Source organism: Anolis carolinensis, chromosome 4 (assembly GCF_035594765.1).
Source record: "Anolis carolinensis isolate JA03-04 chromosome 4, rAnoCar3.1.pri, whole genome shotgun sequence".
NCBI classification, from domain to species: Eukaryota; Metazoa; Chordata; class Lepidosauria; order Squamata; family Dactyloidae; genus Anolis; species Anolis carolinensis.
The window spans coordinates 32,371,924-32,386,835 of record NC_085844.1 but is presented as its reverse complement, the minus strand read 5'-3'; the positions used below and the strand labels follow the sequence as shown (position 1 = coordinate 32,386,835).

The following is a 14,912-nucleotide window of genomic DNA, read 5'->3' as shown; positions in this document are numbered from 1 at the left end:
CACAACCAGATAGGAGGCGTTAAGAAATCTCTCTGCCTATGAGCCTGAAAAGATACTGCCATTCAGAATAAAAGTTGCTAGATTAGCTGGACAAAGAACCATCTCAGTATGTTGCTGTTTCTTATGATTACAAGTATGTGTTTACACTAGCCAGCTTTCCCCTGAACAGAAATTCAGCCTCATTTAGCTCTCTCTAGGTGCTTTCACACTAGACAGTAATAGTACTCTTACTCCACTTTTACTGTCATGACAGCATCCTATGGAATCCTGAAGTTTGCAGTTTGTCAAGATTCTAGAGCTTTGTGGAAGGCAGTTCTCTAAATGCTTACTGTAGCATTTACATTGAAATCATAGTCTTATAATTGTCTATGTGAAAGGTTCCTCTGTCAGCACATTTTCCCTACCTGCTTTAGTCTTCTGCATGGTGAACCCTACTTCTAGGAACCAGATTGGGGTGTTTGTGCATGTCTTTCCTTGGCATCTATGTGTTGTGTGTTCCTTTGCCAGCTTACCTGAAAATACCTGCCTGTTTCTTTTTTACTTGATACAGTCAGTGCCAAGAGCAGGCAACCTAATTGTTAAACTTCTACTTCAAAAAGGAAGGTTTTAATTAAAGTCTCGCATTACAGGGGAAAGAGGGAGGGGATCCACAGCAGTCAGATCTAGCCAAATGTCACAGAACATGTTTCCTAGCATCAGGAATGCAGAGCACTATGCTCCGGTTAGGGAGAAATTCTGTGCTGTTTCCCTCCTCTTACACAGAAAGAAAATAAATCCTCTCTCTCTCTCTCATTCTCTCTCTGTCTCTGTCTCTGTCTCTCTCCCCATTTAAAAAACATATCATAGTTGGCTGGGAGACTATGGTCTAGCTGTGTACTTCCTGATTGTATTAGAATAGCCCATCCCACCTCGAACATACGCCCAGCACTACCTCATTTTAATACTGGATCCAGGCCAAAAGCACAAGCACTACACTGAATATAAGGAGAGGAATGACTGCAGAAAGAATCATAAACTGTCACATAAAGGCTTAGGACCACATTGATGTCCAGGGCAGAGAAATAAGAGGCTGCCTGTGAAGAGCCTGTAGATATTGTGATGGGTGACAGCAAACATCCTTAGCAAGCCTCTAGCAAAGAAAAGAAAATCGAGGAAGAAAGCTGTGCCTGTCACATAGATCCAAAAGTACAACCTTGATAAAAGAAGTTGAAGTTCACAACAATTTGGTGCAATTCTGTAGTGGTGTTTCCCCCCCCTCTTTCTTTTCATCTTCTCTTTTGCAGAAGAAAGCAGTAGAAGAAAGACCTGGGAGAGTGGGAATAAAGCATGACAGGGACAAAGAGAGAAAAGAAAAATGCCATCTGGAGAAAGATCCATGCCCTTCGCTTCGAGGACGTCAAACGGTGGTGTGTCAGGAGGCTACCTGTGTTGGAGTGGGCACCAAATTACAACTGGAGAGCAGACCTGGTCCCCGATACAGTTTCTGGGATGATGCTGGCTGTTCAACAGGTGACACAAGGTACTGTGTTGGAAATTGGCACTGATGTATTGCATTGCATAAGCTGAATTGCTCTAGCCTTTTCTTCCTTGCTTGCTTCTTTGTAATGATTATTGATGGAAATTGACATTTCCTCCCTTTGCAGATGCTGGACTGAATTATGTTGTCTGGATATTTATTTGGCAGTAAACCCTATTGTGTTTAGTAGGACTTACTTTCAGGAAAGCATGCAGAAAATTTAAAACTTGCAGGGGGTAAAAAGAGTAGTTGTTGTCTTGATTGTGTTAGAGTGCAGAGAGGAGAGGGACAATTTTACCATGTAACCAGACACTAGAATACATACAAGCTTGGCTATGTGTGCATATTAAATTACCTTAAATTGTATGTAAGAGGGATTGATGCTTATTTTTTTATTTGCTCTTTTGTAAATATAATAGTTGAGGAGTTTCGCCACCAAATTCTTTTTATGAAACTAAACTTATAATACAATCCTGTGTTTACACAGAAGTGAATCTTGTTAGGTTCACTAAAGTGTGAAGTAAACCCTCATTAATCTAGCTGCTGTTATCTGTGTTTGTCCTACACTGTGTACAACACCACTTTGACCTGATCTACCTTACAAGGTTGATGTAATGATGAGTGCTTGTTTTTGAAGGCTATAAAGAGCTGTGTAAATGCTAAGGAGTAGATTTGATGTTAGTCCCAACTTCAGAAGACCAACTGAAATGAATGGAATTTGTTAGTCACAACTCATGTGAATCCTTCAGATTTCAGTGGTACAAGATGTAAAATGAATAAAACAAAAACTGGTACTGTACTTTAATTAATCCTTTATTAAATTAAATTTGTTGCAGATCAAAACAAGCATTAATGTAATCCTCAGTTATAACTGTAACTTCTGTGAATTCGGAAACTACCTAATATGATACAAGTTTGATGCATGAAAAAGGCTTCTATTAAGCTCTTAGTGCATGGAAGATGTTGCTTGCTACAAACTATGACCATAGTTATGGCGATGGTATTTCACTAGTAGCATCCTTATCTTTTGCAATTCATTGTTTGATTGTCTTCTCTTTCAAAGCTATACTGTAAGTCAGGGTGGCACCCCAAACCAGTCTGTCCACTACAGTCGGATGAGATGCACATTTGAGGAAAACCCTGCAGTTAAGTGCCTTGCAAAAATGCATTAATAGAGAAACAAAATTTCATTGAGAAACAAACATTTTGTGACAGCGTTCTTTTACAGAGTTTTTTTAAAATAAAAATATTCCCTAACAGCTAGGCTTAGTTTTCATTCATGCATTGACAATTATAAGTGCTCCTTTAATTGAATTATTGTTCAGCTGGAACCAACCAGTTTGTATAAGTATTTGTGCTTGTGGAGTAATTAGGAACATCTGCATTGGCATGATTTAACTTTAGAGACCTTAATAGTGTAGTACTGTAAAGGAACTTGTTTCACTGGTATACTCAGAAACAATAATTGTAATTAAAATGCTGCTAATAATGGGATTTTAGAAGCCAAACAAAATACTGAATTAAGAAGTAAGCAACACTTGATAGTACTTCTCTCTGGGTTTGTTTTGTTTTGTTTTTTTGGCATATTACTCTAGCAATGTTTTGGGATAGTTTTCCCCTCTAATTACAGGTGTAAAAATTTCAAGTATCCCTGATCCCTAACCCTTTAGGACTGAGGATAGCGGTTCATGTCCCAATACATATGTTTCCTTGACTGGTGCGTATCTTGCACTGTGCATGGAATAATGGCTCTGGAGTCAAGTAGTGCTTCATGAAAGAGGTGCAACTGCCTTCATTTTCATATGGGGAGACAGATCTCTCGTATCAGATGGTTGAAAGAGGGGAAGAATGCTCAGAATTGTGCATAGTGCTGGAGTGGAACACACTAATAAAACTTCATGAAATGTTACCAAATTTCATTGTGAGATTTGAAGCATGAGCAAATGAAATGAATGAACTGTTGCAATCAGTTAAAAGACTCTTCACAAAGCATTGAGAGCATGTTTCCTTTCAGAGAGTACAGTGGTTTAACTGTTTGATTTTGGCTCTAGAAATCAGGGTTCAAAACATCATTTGGCCATTGTAACTGACTGGGTGACCTTGAGTAAGTCTCAAAGGAAAGCAAAGGCACTCTGAACAATGCTTGTCAAGAAAATGTTTTAGAGTTTCCACAAGTCAAAAGGACTTGAAGACACATAATAACAACAACAGGTGTCTTTTTGGACACCTTCCAACTCTTTGCAGTCTGTAATGTTGGCATCAGTGGTGTCTGGAAGTGAGATTTCTGGCCACATTTCTGCTCTTTTTATGTTTTGGAATGCTCCCTGAAAATAACATTTACTGGCCAAAACAGGCCTCCCAGAATCCATCTTCATCTGAAAGAAGTGGATAGAATGGTACAAGAACTGAAGCTAATCACTCCCCAAGAGCCTCATGCAACCTGCACAATTGCTACTCCTAGTTTGAATGATCACATCTAGAATAGATTTCTGGGGTAAAAAATAGTGAAATTTGCATGAGTGAAAGTAAAGTAAAACATGTTTTCTATGCATGTAATTAGCAGCTGATTCAAGGAAGATAAGTGTTTAAAGGAAAATATGAGAATTAAGGATGTTCAGCTTTGTATTAGCTGAACTTGCTAGCTAAGCAAAGAGATGGGGATCCTGTATGAATTGTTTGTTCCTTTAAAATGGATTTTGATACCTCAATTAAGATGTTATTCTGTGAGCAGGTTGGCTAGGTATTGGTCTGCCCATCAAGAAGTTTATGCTGATTGTCTCAGGCCAAAGCAAACATGTCACTTTAACTTGCCCAACATAAATTGGGCTCCTAGAAACACAGGAACTGAAGATCAACTTACACAATACATTTAACATAATTTTGTGGACGTGCTCTCCTCAGCGTTGGAAAGACATCTGTTTGTCATAGCATATGATTTTGGTCCCATTTGTATCTTGTATTTAGCTTGCTTTGTTTTGTGATTGGTCATTGGAAGCTAAACATAGACTTAATTTGAAAGTCTGATTACTAAGGTACATATGTCTGAAGAAATCCTGTTGTGTGAGGGAAAGCAGCCTGATCCAAGGCAATAACATTTCCCTCAATCTCTAGTTTGACCATCAGTCATGTTCTTGGCATTTTAAAAAGGATTATTATTCAGCCAAAGGTACCTAAGCCACAGGATTTGGGTTGGTGTCCAGTCAAAGCTACATGTGGATAGGTAGCTAGGACATTTGAAGTTATTTCGGGTGTCAAAGGAAGGATTCATGCTACAATTCTTCGCACCCATAGTACCATAGTGTACACCAATGGTTCCACTTCATCCTGGAAAGAAATGACTAGTGGAGTGCCACAGGCTTCTGTTCTGGGACCAGTGCTGTTCAATGACCTGGATGAAGGTTTAGAGGACAAACTGATCAAGTTTACTGATGACACCAAACTGGGAGGTATAGCTAATACTCCAGAAGACAGGATCAGAATTCAAAATGACCTTAACAAATTAGAGAGATGGGCCAAAACTAACAAAATGAATTTCAACAAGAAGAAATGTAGTATACTTCACTTAGGCAGGAAAAATGAAATACACATATACAGGATGGTTGACGCCTGGCTCGACAACAGTACATGTGAAAAAGATCTTGGAGTCTTAAAACACAATAAGTTGAACAGGAGCTTACAATGTGATTTAGCAGCTTAAAAAGCCAATGGGATTTTGGAATGCATCTAAAGGAATATAGGGTCTAGATCAAGGGAAGTCATGGTGCCTCTGTGTTCTGTTTTGGTCAGACCTCACCTAGAAGTTTTGGGCAAAACAGTTTAAGAGAGATATTGACAAACTGGAATGTGTTTAGAGGAGAGCAACTAAAATCATCAAAGGTCTGGAGACCATGCCCTTTGTGGAGCAGCTTAAAGAGCTGGGTCTGTTTAGCCTGCAGAAGAGAAGGTTGAGAGGAGACACAATAGTCAGGTATAAATATCTGAAAGGATGTCACAAGGAAAGAGGGAGTAGGCTCGTTCTCTGCAACCCTGGAGACTAGGACTCAGGATTATGGGTTCTAATTACAGGAAAAGAGATACCACCTGAACATTAGGAAGAACTTTCTGACTGTAAGAGCTGTTCAGCAGTGGAACTCTCTACCTCAGAGTGTGGTGGAAGCTCCTTTTTGGAGGCTTTTAAACAGAGGCTGGATGGCCATCTGTCGAGGGTACTTTGATTGTGCTTTTCTTGCATAGCAGGGGTTGGACTGGTTGGCCCATGAGGTCTCTTCCAACTCTATTATTCTTTGATTCTAAGTCACCGATATTCAGTGGAACCCAGTTGTACCTTCTCCCATGTGAACATCTCCCACGTGAACTTCTTATAGTGCCAGAAGGAACTCCTCACCCATCACTTTAATGGCTGGCTATCTTCCTGTTGTGGTTTTGACAGCAAGCTAATGCAGTTATGCCTCAGCCGACTAAGTAGATGTGTTACTGGGTGCCATTTCTTTAACAGAAAATGTGGTAGCAGAGGCAAGTATGACATGGAAAAAATAGGGATAGGTTCCTGCATTACAAAGAAGACAATATTTCAACATATTTCTGAAAACTCTTTCTTCAAAACTAATGCTATACATTCATGAAAAGTCAGGCAGACTTTCCATAAGAGAACAAAAATATTTTAATCTTCTAGAAAGTTTCCTCAAAAATAAGGAATTATGGAAGAATATGCAGTTCCCATTACCTGTTATATTACACAACAGTACAGGTTGGAACAAAGTGTTATTTTTCCCCATATCAAACTTTATTCCATTGTTTGCTGATCCTAATCCTGACTCTTTGTTTAGATCTTCTTTACCATCTTCACAATGTCAGTACTGCTAAACAAAACAAAATACAGCAAAGCCTCCCAGATAGTCAGAGAAAAGGAGAGAAAGGGGTTGTACAGATGTTAAAAGTGTTTTGTGAAAAGGAACTTCTTTGTGAGAGGCTGTGTCCATTGACACATACCTGTATATTTTTAACCTGACAGGCTGGGTTGCTGCAGAGGTGACTTAACTGGCTGAGTCTGACCTCTCTATCCACTGAGATGTTTTAATTGCTTCTAAATGGCCTTGTAATGTGTAATGCTTTTCTAAAAAGAATTTACATCTGATTTCCTGTTACTTTTGATGCATAGGATTCCTATATAAGAGTATATCACTAAGCTATTCAATTTAAGGATGCCACTCTTGTTCATTCTTTTACCCAAGTAATGTCAAAATTTTAATGCAAAACTATGCCATAAAGTAGAGAAAAGGAATTAAGATAGCCTGAATATTATGCCTAGAGGACATGTACACAAACATACATAAAGGCATGTGAAATTGAATGCAATTTGAGGCCAAACTATGCCCCATACACATGAAGACACCAAAAGGTCATACCTGGAGTTTTTCAGCTTTTTACTAAAACAGGTGATTTTGATGGAAAGGCCAGTGGTTATTTACTGAATATGTATCTTCTTATCCAATATCTTCCTCCTACCTTTTTGTGAAAGAGAGTCCACCACCTTCTAAGGTAGTATCTTTGACAGTTCAATTGGCTATTTCTGGAATTACAGAACTCTTACTCAGACTGAATCATCACCAGTAAGGAATGCTTTAGCTCTAGATTGTTACACTTTCAGGTGTGTGTGTGTGTGTGGAGGGGTTCCTTACAATTATACAGTTTTGTGATTTCATGGCCTTGCCTGAAAAAATCTTCTCACTGACTGCCCATTCATCTCCATTTTCTTCCATTCAGCCCTTAAGCTTCTCCTTGAAGTCGGTGCTCCTCATTTAAATCCCCTTCCTGCAGGCTAATGATTGTCCTCTAAAATCCTTTTATACACCAAAGCAGTTGTCTTTGCTAGCTCTTATCTTAAACAACATTACCATCAAAATTGTCTTCTTTTCTCCTCACCACAGATTGCCACCACTGTCATCACCATCCCTCTCTTTTGGCTATAAGATGTTGTCATGTGGTCAACAGCATACTTTCTGGAGTCTTAAGGACTTGAGTTGCCAATATTAATGGATGTTAAAAAGTTTTAATCCCTAAAACATGCATCATGTTTTAATCCCTAAAACATGAAGCTGTTGACTTTGATGGATCAACTCCTCTATTTCTAGGCTTAAAGATACTTCGTTCATTTGCATGGAGTGAGCTAAGATTGCTGTTGGGTTACTCAAAAGGGCTGCTGTATCATGCTTTTGTCAAAGCTACTATAAAAGCTTTGGAGGAGTGGATACACAATCTGATGCCCAAATAGCTCATGATGCATAACTACACATCTACTTTATGTTTTTAGATTATTTAAAGCATTTTCTCTTTGTCCTTCAGCCTCTACCCCAGTGGTTCTCAATCTGGAATACCCAGATGTTTTTGCCTTCAACTCACAAAAATCCTAACAGCTGGTGAACTGGCTGGGATTTCTGGGAGTTGTAGGCCAAAACATCTGGGGGCCTCAGATTGAGAACCACTGCTCTGCCCCTCCTCCCAACTCTTCGAGAACAGCTTATAAATACCAGAATGGCATTTGATGTTTTACTGAAGTAAATGATCCCTTGTTTCCCCAAAATGGTCTGTGTACTAACTATATAATCAACTCAGACAAGTGTATTATTAAAGTAATCCTGTGGTGGTCCATATAGATGGTTCAACCTAGAGAAGAACCGCTATGACTTGAATGCAGAATTCACCAGAATCGGAGGCAGGGGGATTTCATCATTTGTATGGATGAATTGACATATTACCTGACTTGCTCTTATCCATTTTAATTGATGCTTCCTATCTGAATCTCTGAGTTGATATAGTTCTCATGTGTGTATAACCTATGTCCTATTGCACATTTTAGGTTAGGTCTTTACTGTTCTTGTTAAGTGGCTTTTTTCCTAAAATATTTTTTTTACCTATCTCATATTCATTCTCCATCTGTCAGTTTTGAGGTGCGCATTACAAAAAACAAAGATTTGTATTAATCTAATGCGCTCCTTCCTTTCCTTTCCCTGTCAGCTGAGACCCTGAATTGTCCAGCCCAGTCTGGTGGAGGAGCAGGGGCTTCCCAACTTACCTCATATAGGCCATTAATGAGGCCAGTTAGGAAACCATGTCTAACTGTCCTTTCAGCTGAGAGGTAAAAAGAAGGACTGAATGAACCCAGTTGGGAAGCAGCCTGGCAAGTTCACTAGCCTCATGGCAAGTTCACTGGCAAGTTCACTAGCCTCATCCTGACTGGGGGGTGAGGGGTGGGGCGCAGAGACAAAGCAGGTTTAAGTTTGTGATTCTAATGTGCTCAAGTCTATCAAACTCCGGAACATAAATCAGTCCATATAGTAAAGCAGAAAGCAGAATTTTTCCACCAGTAGAGTTGATCAAGTGCTTACTTTTCATTTTCTCTCTTCCCATTGCATTTTTCTGTGTGTAATTTAGGCTGCAACCATGTGAGTAAAGGTTATTTTTATGGATTTTATTAGATTGATTGAAGATTGAGATAAAACTGCTTTAAATAATACATCAATAAATTATTGGTCATATTTGGTTGCAAAGTTCTGTAAAGAGAAATATTAGCAAAATTATCTTGTTTTCATTTAACCCAGGTGATTCAATGGCAGTAATACTTTCATTTCACATCTCCTAATGAGAAAATATAGCCACAGTAAGTGACACCTTATATCAGGGGTCCCCAAACTTTTTAAACAGGGGGCCAGTTCACGATCCTTCGGACCGTTGGAGGGCCGGACTATAGTTGGCCACTGAGCAATAATAATAATAACAATAATAACAACAACAACAAAAAAAAAAGGTTGGAAGAGACCTTTTGAGCCATTGAGTCCAATCCCCTTCTGCCTTTGTGCACCAAAAGCACAAGCAAAGCACCCCTGACAGATGGCCACCCAGCCTCAATGTTAATAACAACAACAACAATAATAATAATAATAATAATAATAATAATAATAATAATAATGAGGATTCGAAGAGACCCCTTGGGCCATTTAGTCCAATCCCCTTCTGCCTTTGTGCACCAAAGCACAAGCAAAGCACCCCTGACAGATTACCACCCAGCCTCAATGTTAATAATAATAATAATAATAATAATAATAATAATAATAATAATAATAACAACAATGATCTGCCAACTGCAAAAGGCCACCCTACTGGGATCTTCATGCATAATCCGAAAATACATCACACAGTCCTAGACACTTGGGAAGTGTTCGACTTGTGATTTTGTGATACGAAATCCAGCATATCTATCTTGTTTGCTGTGTCATAATAAAATAATAATAATAATAATAATAATAATAATAATAATAATAAAGATTGGAAAAGAAGAGACCCCTTGGGTCATTTAGCCCAACCCCCTTTTGCCCTTCTGCCGTGGGGGCCGGATAAATGGCTTCGATGGGCCGCATCCGGCCCCCGGGCCTTAGTTTGGGGACCCCTGCCTTATATAGATAAAGGCCTATATTTGCAGTAACTTAAAATCACCATGCTTTTTTAAGAAAACAATTTGCAGAGCATAAGTCCCAGATAGGTTATTTCTGCTACTAATGGCTGTATCAAATTTCTATTTCGATGAAATGAGTTATCTAAACTGGTGTTAATCTGGTTATATGATGGAAACTATAGAAGGGAGAAATGTAATCCTGTTGATTCTCCTGGACCACTTAAAGACATTTGATATGTTTTCTGCATAACCTGCTATAATTTGGATAAGAGAGCAATATCTTGTGGTGGTTCTACCTTTATCCGACAGATATGCTATAGAGGATACATATTCTATGTGTTGTCGAAGGCTTTCATGGCCAGGATGACTGGGTTGCTGTGAGTTTTCCAAGCTGTATGGCCATGTTTCAGAATGATTCTCTTCTGATGTTTCGCCCACATCTATGGCAGGCATCCTCAGAAGTTGTGAGATCTGCTGGAAACTAGGCAAGTGGGGTTTATATATCTATGGAAGGTCCAGGGTGGAAGAAAGCACTCTTGTCTGCTCGAGGCAACCGTGAATGTTGCAAATGGCCAACTTGATTAGCATGTAATGGCCTTGCAGATTCAAAGCCTAGCTACTTCTTGCCTGAGGGAATCCTTTGTTGGGAGGTATTAACTGGCCCCGAATGTTTCTTGTCTGGAATTCTCCTGTTTTCTGAATGTTGTTCTTTATTTACTGTCCTGATATTAGAGTTTTTTTAAAAATACTGATAGCCAGATTTTGTTCATCTTCATGGTTGCCTCCTTTCGATTGAAATTATCCACATGCTTGTGGATTTCAATGGTTTCTCTGTGTAATCTGACATAGTGGTTGTTAGAGTGGTCCAGCATTTCTGTGTTCTCAAATCATATGCTGTGTCCAGGTTGGTTCATCAAGTGCTCTGCTATGGCTGGCTTCTCTGGTTGAATTAATTTGCAGTGCCTCTCATGTTCCTTGATTTGTGTTTGGGCAATGGTGCATTTGATGGTCCCTATGTAGACTTGTCCACAGCTGCATGGTATACGGTAAACTCCTGCAGAGGTGAGAGGATTCCTCTTGTCGTTTGCTGAACATAGCATTTGTTAGATTTTCTTAGTGGGTCTGTAGACAGTTTATAGGTTGTGTTTCTCCATCAGCTTCCCTATGCGGTCCCTATGTGGTGGTTCCCTTGATGTATGGCAGGGGTCCCCAAACTAAGGCCCGGGGGCCACATGCGGCCTATCGAAGCCATTTATCCGGCCCCTGCAGCAGCAGATCCCTCCTCCTCCACCGAGAAAGGTGCATATGGCGCGGGGTAGGAGGGAAAGGCTCACACCTTTCCCATCTCCTCCCTCGCCTGGTGCATGCCTTCCAAAACTTTGCTTGTTTATAATGGTATTTTAATTATTATTTCATTAATAATTGATTATTAAGGGGTGCTTTTCTAGTGCTTTTGGTGCACAAAGGCAGAAGGAGATTGGACTAAATGGCCCAAGAGGTCTCTTCCAACCGTCTTTATTATTTTTATTATGATTATGATTATGATTAACATTGAGGCTGTATTTATTCCTGTTTTGTTTTTTTACTTCAAAATAAGATATGCAGTGTGCATTGCATAGGAATTTGTTCATAGTTTTTTAAAAAACTATAGTCCGGCCCTCCAACGGCCAGAGGGACCATGAACTGGCCCCCTGTTTAAAAAGTTTCGGGACCCCTGATGTATGGTATGAACACTTTTCTTATCATACCTCAAGAAAAAGTGACTGTAGAAGGATACTCCATGGAAGGGGGGGAATCACACTTGGCACAGAGAGAGGGACAAGAGGTGGCACAGTGAGAAATCCTTCACAAACTTCATAGTATCTTCACATTAGTAGCATTTAAGACTGATCTATGCGTTTTGTTTTTTTAAACTTTTGTTTAATTAATTACTTGTACAAGTTTGTTCACTAAAGTTTGCAGCTGTACTTATAATTCATTGATGAGTCACCAAACAGCCATCTGACCAGATGTTCTGGCTGAGGACAGAGAGGTTTTATGATGAACCTGTGTGTTCCAAGTTTTCCTCTGCTTATATCAAAACCACCTTTCCTCCAAGACTTTGACCACAAGCAGCAGGTAGAAAAATTGGCCATAATCCTTCAGTTCCCATGATGCTGACAATTTTTAAAAAATGATATAGCTTTCACTGGCTCCTTTCCTCTTGACTCCAAACTGTAAAAATACGCCTTTAACTATAGCTATACATATAATTGGAAAGAATAATGAAAGGAATCAATGCTTTTCAAACAAAGTTAGCTAGCAAGGGATCCAAGCCATGGATGGTGGGACAAAGCCCATCTGTTACCTAAGGTAGCTCTAAATCTTTTTCTTGGCTCGTGGGATTCTCAGAAAGCCAAGGAAATTAAGACTTCATGAGTTGGCAAAATCCCCTAGAATTTGGCAATCTTTCTTAGGCCGCTGGTGTGCATGCTTCAGACTTGTCCTTAAAAACCAGAAGAGCGGCTCATGTGTCTCCATGAGAATTGTATCCAGCAGCTTCTGAAACCCTAGAAGTCTGAGCATGTCAATTAAAGTCTGGAGATACTAATGCTTGTGTTCAATGTAAGAGATTTCTAATCCCATTGCACATCACCCAAAGAGAGTGTGAGATCTTTACATCCCACTGAAATGGTTGGATATACATACTTAACAATGTGATCCTAGGTTTGATTACTCAGAAGTAAGTCTCGTTTTTCAATTGAACTTCCTCTGAATAGCTTTGCAACCTATAAAGATACTTAAAACTTAATTTTATTTTAGAAGAGTTCATAATTTTAACATACTGTCTTAATCAAGATTATCAGCAGAAAAAAACAAACAAACATGGAGCACTCTTACCATCCCTAACTAGAGTTACTCATGCCTAGCTTCAGAGGTAACGTTTTTGATAGTCCAAATCTTTAAGGCTATTTTTGAACACCAAAAATTGCCTGCATTTATGAGGCTGCTAATAATTAAACAAAATTATGTTTTCGGACTCTTGCCAAATTATTAAATATGTGGACTATGTGTTTTTAAAGTGAACTGAAGATGAAAATAAAAACTAGAAGAAAACAAAGAGGAAAGAAGAAATGTATTACTATTTAAGTATCAGTTAAGCACAGAGTCAGATACTATTGCTGCTTTGGGGCAATAATATTTTAATCAACCATAGGCTCCCTCTTTAAAAGTAGTATAGGTAGTTTAGAAATTAACCTATGGTTCAGTGAAAATGCATAATCACATCTTCTCAAGTTGCATTATCACAATTTGAGCATATAAAGAGATAATCAATTCATATTATTTATATAAATCAGTTTAAAACAAGCGACACCAGGGGCACTCAAAGTGGTCAGATTCTGTCAAAGGGCATTTAGTATAATGCCAAGTTTTTAACTTTGTGTTCCTAAATACATTACAACTGTACCCTTGGTTTTATTTCTGTTACAATAAAAAAGTTTAAAGCAGTTTCCCTTTGGTCCAATGTTTTCATCTCAAAATATGAGTGTTGTGATCTAGGTATTGTATTGTCTCCTCGGGGAGAGGGGGCGGGATACAACTAAAGTTGTTGTTGTTATTATTATTATTATTATTATTATTATACCCTCAAAACCTAAATCTAGAGGACTAACAGCCTCATCAGATGGGGGAATTTCGACAGAAACACCAGTTCGTCTTTAGTTTTGCAACGGAGCCCACCGGCTCTCATCCCATGATGTACAGATACTTACTTCAGAGCTCATCACAAAACTAAAGAGAAATAGGTATATGCTGCCACAGCAGCAACACAGGAGGCTTCCAATGGGATCAACGGAGGGAAGCTGAGAGGTGGACACTTCACCCTGTGGGATGAGGTAGAAGGGAAGCCTGGTGATGCGAGATGTGGGGCATTGCCTCATGCCAGGCATCACTGGATTTGCCACCATCTTTGGCAATTCTGGCAGCACATATGATGAGGCCATAAGTAACCTGAACCTTATCATTTTGACCCTCAGGATCATAACCTGGAATTTATGAAACCTGAAACTGCTGTATTGAGTTGAACTGTATTGAGTTCAACTGGGGGTGTATTGTGATTTCTATATGTATATTTTTGTTGTTTGTATCCCAGGTGTACTCTATAGTTCATTGCATTTGCTATTTGCGTCCAATACTGGTGCCAGACATAATTTTCTTTCCATACCATGTGATGTAGTACAGCAGTTGGTAGCAACAATATTCCTAAAGGAACACGAGCAAAATGTATTCTTGTGATCTATATACATGTGCTGCCTTTAAAGGTTATTATATCATTATGCTGTATTGTTTTAATTGTATTTGTGTGATTGTAAGAGTAAGAGCATATAGATCCATAGCACCTCTGATGTAAAAGCCACAAAGATACAGAAATGCCAGAGATGAAGACACCTCATACTAGGTACATCTTTTTCTCCTTAAAGGATTTTCTCTGGTAAGAAGAAAGATGGATGAAGGAGTGTTACAGCCAAGGAATGTAAACACAGCAGCATGTGATGCCCTATTGAAATATAGTGTATGAGGTAGCCTCATTGGAAAATCCTCATACTTTATGGGGAATATCATAGCCCTAAAGGAAGATATTCTTTTTGAATTAAGATATCCTAGATGTCTCATTTCTGACAAGAAATGTAGATGAGTCCACAGAGTTGTTTTCATATTTAATGATGAATAAACTATTTATGTGGATCAGTTTAGATAAAGTATCACAATAAGTTATGATACAGAAATTTCATTAGTGATTACAATGACTGCAATTTTTTTCTTCTTTGCGTCTTAAAATAAGACTACCATTGTTGACTCTCATTATAAACAAATAAGCCTAAATCCAATTGATAGTTTCAATTAGAGTAGACTCATTCAGTTAATAGAGTATATATCAATCTTGATTTATTCATTTCCCATAGATTC

At 38.8% G+C, this 14,912-nt stretch overlaps 1 protein-coding gene across 6 annotated transcripts in view; it reads left to right on the top strand.

Moving 5' to 3' along the window:
- slc26a7 (solute carrier family 26 member 7) overlaps positions 1–14,912 on the top strand; it is a 146,055-nt gene that overhangs the window by 36,583 nt on the left and 94,560 nt on the right. For all 6 annotated transcript variants that reach the window (XM_062980195.1, XM_062980190.1, XM_062980193.1 and 3 more), the window contains one exon: positions 1,284–1,519. In XM_062980195.1, coding sequence (XP_062836265.1) covers positions 1,327–1,519 — 193 coding nt within the window. In that variant the 5' untranslated portion in view covers positions 1,284–1,326. The remainder of the gene's footprint in view (positions 1–1,283; positions 1,520–14,912) is intronic.